Source organism: Pteropus alecto, unplaced genomic scaffold (assembly GCF_000325575.1).
Source record: "Pteropus alecto unplaced genomic scaffold, ASM32557v1 scaffold17, whole genome shotgun sequence".
In the NCBI taxonomy this organism is placed as follows: domain Eukaryota; kingdom Metazoa; phylum Chordata; class Mammalia; order Chiroptera; family Pteropodidae; genus Pteropus; species Pteropus alecto.
The window spans coordinates 1,781,533-1,789,327 of NW_006440645.1; the positions used below are offsets into that span (position 1 = coordinate 1,781,533).

The 7,795-nt window shown below is 46.3% G+C and overlaps 1 protein-coding gene across 1 annotated transcript; it reads right to left on the reverse strand.

Annotated features, from left to right (window-relative positions):
- Positions 1 to 6,871: 6,871 nt before the first annotated feature.
- Positions 6,872 to 7,792, reverse strand: TRAM1L1 (translocation associated membrane protein 1 like 1; the record flags this gene model as incomplete). Its single annotated transcript, XM_006917782.1, has 1 exon — positions 6,872 to 7,792. A coding segment is annotated over one exon (921 nt), but the record flags the coding sequence as incomplete, so codon positions are not given.
- Between the last annotated feature and the right edge of the window lie 3 nt (positions 7,793 to 7,795).

Genomic DNA, 7,795 nt, shown 5'->3' on the forward strand with positions numbered 1-7,795 from the left:
ATTTCATTTTTTCTCTCTGCATGCTCGTTCTTTGAGATGTCATCCTACAATGTGACTTCAATTATCATCCATACAACGATGACTTCCCAAGAATCTCTCTCTCCATCTGAGCTCTTTCTCCCCATCTCAATCCAGTATGCTTTGGTGGTACCGATGATATTTTTCGGTATTCTGAAGGTTTTGTTTCCAGAACATCTCAACTTAAAAACATCTAAAAACTCAGTTGACTTTAGTCCACAAACTCATTTCTCCTCCTGTGTTTTCTGTCTCGGAAAACAGCACCAGCAGCAGCTGGTTGGCCCAGGGAGCTGAACGTGTCGGACACTGATAAACGCTGACCTTAGACAAGCACAGCTTCTTCGTACGACATCTGCGCTCCTTCCGAAGGACACTTAGCCCCCGAGGCCGCCGTGTCCTCTCCGCGGGGAGCGTTTCCATGCACCCCCGTCGCACAGTGTGGACCCGCCGTTCGAACTGCCTGCCGTGCACCTCGGTGCTCGTCACGGTCACGCATTCTTCGACGTTCTTCCTGAAACCAGTAAGACTAGCTTCTCCCGCAGCGGAGCAACCCACCCAATCGCATTGCTTGTCACAGAGCATCGTCCCTACTTGAGAACCAGTGTCCTTTAGTGACAGGAGGGCTGCGTTTCGCTCGCTGCTGGCCGCAGGCCTGAGCAGTGTCGGCCACAGTAAGCATCCAGTTAACGTTCGCTGAGTGGAGAGCTGAATCATCCTATTATCAAGTATAATTATAAAATATATAATTTACGTGTACTTTTTAACAAGTCATCATACTGTAGGTTGTGGAATTTAAGGCATATAATGAGCATCGCATTTCCGTACAGGTGGTTAGGGTTTAATTGGCCATAAGTGATCCAAACCCATTCTGAATGTGAGCTGATAATGGACAGTAAGCTGTTTACTTTAGAGAAACACACATTTCAGGGAATAATTCCCATAGGAGATCATAGTCTCATTTGTCCTAACAATTCCTCGAAATTCTGTCCCATCTCTCTTCTGCGAAACCCTAATGAACCCCAGTTTCTTACCTATAAATAAAACCATGTCCATGATAAATAAGAAAAGGCTTATCCAATCTGAAAAATAAACCAGCATTTTACAGAGACACATTCAGCTCCACGTCTTCAGTTCCCATCATGCGAGTACAGCTGGGGGAGAAAGACAGTGATCAAAATACATAACCTAAAACTGCACAGTAGCCGCAGTGACGCCGTCATCAGAATGTGACAGTGTGTGCGCTCAGGACTGCCTCGGAGAGCTAGGAAGCTTTGGTCTTTCAATGTGATACAACTTATAGTATCTGATGAATAACACAGAACAAATCTAAATACCATTATTCTAATTATGCCATTTAAACTGAGTTGGGCTTTTTTTTCCCTGATATCTACAAGCATATAAAACTTCTAACCTATTATATGTGTCTTCAGTTAATGATATACATGTATATATATGGACTCTACTTTCTGCTCAATTTTGCTATGAACCTGAAAAATAAGAGTTTATTAAAAATAAATAAATGTATAGGGAAAATCTATGTGTGTGCATGTGTGTATGTACACAGATGCATAAACACACGTACACATATCCGTATTCAATGGGGCTATACACAGCACAGTCGGACAGTATGTGAACAAGTGTCCACACACACAAAAATAAACTACTTATGACACCGCATTCACACTCATTTTAATCCTCACAGCAGCTTCCTGAGGCAGATAAACGTCTCCATCATCTTGCTGACACGCGCTCCAAGGCCGGGGATGTGTGGGTGCTCCTGGAGCTCACACGGCTCAGGCCTCGGGGAGGCTCAACCCCGACTTGGTGAACCGTTGCTTATAATCACATCTTTACCTTCCTTTGCTGAACTTATATTGATACGACTAAAATTCAACATCTTTAAAAACAACATATCTAAAGTTTACAAATTAATTTTAATATTTATGGTGGCAACTTTATATTATTGGTTTATTTAAGGGACAGCTTTTTAAAAATTCATTAAGCAATAAAGGCAACAGGAGGTAGAGATGCTAACTCTACTTGAGATGTAAATTCTTTTCAATTTGTGATAGCTTAGGCGAAATTTCATTAGGCACTAGGAAATGTTCTCTGTTTTCTCAAATTTTTCTCAAAGTGTAAGATCCTGTCTATTGATATGACTTGATTTGGTGAATGGTGGGTGGTGGTGTCAAAATTAATCATAGTTTGCTTTTAATCAGGGGGTTCACTGTCCGCCGGGGCAGCCCATACCCTCGCGGCCACACTATGCTGTCACCACTGGGAAGTTAATCCAACTGCTCTGCGTTCAATTCAAGCAAACTTTACCCATATGTAACATTCCACTGTCGTTTCCTAAATGATGCAAATATATCCCAAAGGGGCCAGTTTATACGTCGATATAAATGATGTATATAAAGGCTGTAAAATGAGAAAGACTGGCTAACCCAATGCAGTCACCTAAAACAGGGGTCTTTGACCCCTGGTCCGTGACCTGTTAGGGACCGGGCCACACAGCAGGAGGCGAGCGGTGGGCGAGTGAGCGAAGCTCCATCTGTGTCTGCAGCCGCTCCCCAGCGCTGGCATCACCGCCTCAACTCCGCCTCGGATCATCAGGCATCACATTCTCACAGGAGCCCCGGTCCCTGGAGCCACAAAGATTGGGGACCACTGACCTAAATAAAACCCAATGATGGCCTTGCCGGGAGGGAAGAAGCATGGCCATCTCCTCTGGGGCAGGCTTCTCAATGTTTATTGAATCCACATTTATCGAATACTTAAAACTGCCAGAGGTGAGGCAGGGTCTAAAAAAGATTTGCTTATAGGGATTTAGACAGTAAAATTTAGACAGCCATATGATGGCATAATCATGAGGAAAATTCCAATTTAATATTTGGAAATGCATGATTTTTTGTATGAAGTTTTCGTGGTAATTTTTCTGCATAAGTGACGGGAATTTGTAGGTACTACTCTGTCCTAGTGTAGAGTTTCCCATGGAATGTAGATTTAATGGAAAGATGGCCGTGAAAAGAAAACTCTACAGCTGGAGAAATCCAGGAGGGGGTGGTATTTGTGACCGCTCTGGTAACTGGGCCTCAAATGGCTCCATACGCTCACCCACACCGTCTGTCCTCTCCAGCTGGACGAGGCACCCTTGTCTCCAGATGACAATGGTCTGTGCCCCTAAGTGGAAGGCATCTTCTGCCATACGCAAACACCCAGGGCTCCACGTGCCACATGCTCAAGTACATTTTTGCTAGGAACTTCTCAGCAACTGATCTAATGTCATTTTTGGTGTAAAGCATCAGTACTCAGTCTTATGTTCCTCTATACGAATTATTCTCATGTCATCTAGTTGAGTGATACTTAGAAACTTTACCCTTGTTTTTTCCAATTAAAAAAAGATATCAGAATATTTCATGCCTTCAGGAAAGCTTCAAATTATTAATGTTGTAACTCTAATCTTCTCGAATCTATTCCGAGTTAGTACACTACCTGCTATACACATTTCCTCTACAGATAAACAAATATTGATGAGAGAAATGAAGAAATATTTACAAGGTTATTGTTTTCTTACAGAAATGGAAGGAAGAATTACGCTGATCACTAGGAAAATACTAGTGCATAAAACCTGCTTATCTCGTAAGATATATAGGTTGAGTAACACATTTATAATATCCAAGAAAAATGGGACACACTTTTAATTCAATGCTATCAGAATAATTTTCTAAAGAAACTTTGATTTGAATCTATCCTAGGAAATCTACACTTATAGACTTACTTAAGTAACAAAATTTGACAAGCACCGACACCAATAAATCAGAGCACATCCAAGACACATCCTCCTAACTTTGCAACATCTGGTGATTAATCGGTTATTTGAGCGTTCATAGGGTTAACTAATGCCTGCTGTAATAATACCCTGAATAATCATAATGGACGTATTTGTCACTATATGGTCCATTTCAGCAGAAACCAAACTGTCACACTGAGATTTATTACAGCATGCGTTTTTCAGAACATAATCTTAAAAGGGGAGAGACTTGGCAGTTTGCATTGTGCCGAATTTCATCTGCAGCCTTGTCTCGGTAACTTATTTGGCATGTATTTCTTTTCTAGCAACATGTATTGAACTTTTATGAATGGGTGCGACGTCCCAGCTTAGTCATATCCCTTTTTTCCTCAATAACCTTACTATGTCTGTGAATCCCTATTGGACAAGAAAAGGGCATTGGCTTTTCCATGGCTGAAGCACACCAGCTACCTTAACCAACCAACCCAACATGCGCCTTTCCCACATGAGGTCAGTGAAGGTGACTCTCACTGCTCTGGGTAACTAGGGGGGTCCCAGCGCCCAAAAGGAAGCGATTTTTATCTTACTTGGGTATGAACCTCTCAAAACGGGAAGGAAAACTTTGCCCAGAGTGGCTATTCTGACCATAAGGACACAGAGTTTGAATCCGGGGACCCCTGGAGCTGAAAAAGCGGCTCTGGGACTCCCAGAAACCATCTGTCTTCTCCTCTAATACACTGGTATGCGCCGGGCAGACACGAAGCCCGGAAGAGCTGCAGCCATTTGCTGCCAAGCTGGAAGGTCGACCTGAGGGGCACAGACAAGAAAACCCCAGGGAGGGGCACCTGGGCCCTCGTTGTTTTTCATGCAGAGCCCAGTGTAACCTGGCACTGCCGCTCACGCGAGGCAGCGATGCGCTCGCCATCATCTGCCGTCCGAGTCAGGACCACGCCTATTTGCGAATAAAGGACCCAATGGATGACATGTTACCAGGACTGGGCTTAGGAGTAACCAGACGGAATTCTTCAACAGTGAGGAAAACGAGGAAGGCCACGCCAGGTGCGGCCGGAGATGCTTGTTACCGCGCAGGTTCCCACCCCGGACCAGTGGCGGACCAGGGGGTGGGAAACGGTAACGAGGTGGGTCCCAGCGCCCAAAAGGAAGCGATTTTATCTTACTTGGGTATGAACCTCCCAAAACGGGAAGGAAAGCTTTGCCCAGAGCGGCTCTTCTGACCATAAGGACAATGAGTTTGAATCCGGGGACCCCTGGAGCTGAAAAAGCTGCACTACCCACGACGAATCAAACGGAAGGCCCTCAAAAACGCAGGGGTGAGAGACGCAACACGGGGAAGAGAGGTAGAGAAAATACAGTCAGTCCTCGGTGTCATCGACAGGCTGCTGGGAACTGGGCCTTCGAGTGAAAAGACGCACAAGGAAACCCACTCGACCAGAGGCTGATGAACGGAAAGCAGCGCACGTGCTTCAGCACTTCCGGCCGCAGAAACGTCACCAAAGCGTAAAGACCCGAAACGCTTCTACTGTGAAACTCCGAGATAAACTGTGTGTGGCGGCTCAGCACGGGCGGGACCCACCCTGGACGGGACCCACCCTGGACGGGACCCCTGCACCCAGGGCCCCCCACCCGCCACACTCTCTCAGACGGCGACAATGCGACAATGCAGACACGCCCGTCTGCTCCCTGCACACCTGCGAGACGCGGCCGGGACCCAGCCCCGGAGAAAACCCCACGGACCTGGGGAGACCGTGCCACCGCCACAGAGGGCGGCCCCGGCCTGGAAGCCTTTGTTTTTTTTTTTCATCGATGTTATCACAAAATGACACTGAATGAAATGACATCATTCAAGGACCTGCTGTCTATGGCCTTACCCTAGCATATTTTTAAAACATTATCTCCTGAAAAAAGTATAAAGACATATGGAAATGAAATCAAAGTTGAGAAGAGATATATATAAAATACCACAGTCCGTTGTTTCAATTGGCTTCTGTAAAGATACCAACTACATATAATACATATGACACATATCCCCAAAGCACGTCGTACACGGATAAATGATCTCCAGTTAAGGATGGAAGTACAGCTATAGCATTATCCCTAAAAAGCCTTTCTTAGGACGGTTGATCCACCTGGTTTTTAAACTTCTTAAGGTTAGTGCAGTAAACGCTTTCCACATTGGCCGGCATTCTTTTTAGAGAAACAGATCAAGTAAGCATTATTTTTTAAATGATTTACGAGATTCATATTTTTCTAAAATGCCAGATACCGAACTTATGACAAGCCTCATTAAGAATAATTTTAATAAAATAGAAAAAAACTAAGTCTGATTTTTTTAGTTAAATATTTAATTTTCTGATTTCCAGTTTACAAGTGTTTAGAATGGACAAGAATGATTTTACCTCTTTATCAATAATTTTATATTAATTCAAGATAATTTCATTCACTATATGGCAACAAATCTTCACAGATGTTACCCATTATTTTTTAAAATGGAAATATAACACTACTACCTATAAAAAACAGCATTTGGTCGGTGGCTTTACAAATTTTTTTTTTCCAGTGTAAATTAAAAAAAAAAATTCTAAGAGTTAGAGAATACTGAAAACTTACTGAAAATGACCTCCACATTTATAATATTTCCATTATATCCCGAAAGAGAACTCTAAAAATATGACCTGGCTATAACAGACCATCTTGCTAATGTTATAAAAACTCGGTGGGAGCAAGAAATCGTGTCAATGATACGCAGAATTCTGTAGTTGTCTCTATACTTTAGAAAAACGTTCAAACGTAAAAAACGAAAGATGTGGTGATGATCCCTCAACTATTTAGACGATGAGTAGCTCACTGTAAACTGATTTTTATTCCACTCACAGTATCTTCTCCCCTCAAATGCCTTAAAAATAAAATCCGTTACACAGCACCATAGCGAAAATCAAAGAGCACAAACTATCTTCAAGAACAGAAAAATCTCTAGCGCAGAAAGACATCGGATAGCAGAGCACAGGCTTCTCTGGGGACATGAACCGATCTGCGTGTCCTTCGTTACGGAGATCTGTCCTTCCTCTTATGCGGAGGGTCCACTCTGTTCGCAGCGGCCGCCCCGTTTTCTGTCCCCTTCCTGTAAGCCCTGCCTTTCGTCCGTTTCTTCTTCGCGGCCGGGGCCTGGAGCGCCGCGTCGCCCTCTACCCACCTCTGCAGCTGGACACTGAAGACGGTCCACGTGACGTAGGCCTGGATGGTGCAGCTGGACGACAGCACGGCGACCTTGGCGGCCAGCACGTTCACGTTCCCGGAGGCCGCATCCGGGCCGCGAGCCTGCCCTCCCGCCAGGTGGAAGCCCGCGGTGAGGACCGACACGATCAGGGTCCCCAGGCGGCCCAGAATGAACACCACGGCCCACAGGGACAGCTCCCTCTGGTGCTTCTCGTCGCCGAAGTAAAAGAGGTCGCACGCGTGGGTCAGCAGCTCCACGGAGTAGTGCATCATGAGCAGCAGCAGCCCCAGGTGGTTCAGGTAGAGCAGGTAGGCGCCTGCGATGTGGAACAGGTGCAGGCCGATGTAGACCAGCTGCCGCGGCAGGTCCTGCCTGCGCGTGCGCTGAAAGTACAGCTCGGGCACCGCGTGGAACCAGTAGGCCAGCTGCGCCACGTAGAAGAACTTCACCTGGAAGGTCATGGTGCCCGGCGGGGCCGCGCGCCACAGGCGGGCCGGCTCCTCCAGGCAGCCCTCGGCCACCAGCACGCACGTGCCCCAGGCGCACGACACCAGGTAGAAGGCGCCGAACTGGCCGGCCTCGTTGAAGCGGCTCTGCTTGGCCTTGGCCAGCTGCAGGCGCCGCGTGACCCTGTCCAGCACGTGCTCCTGCAGCGCGGCGTGCACGATGACGGCCACCAGCGTGTAGAAGAAGACGGTGGCCAGGTCGCGCGCGCCGTAGCGGTAGAGCGCGCGCGGCGGCGCGGGCGCCCG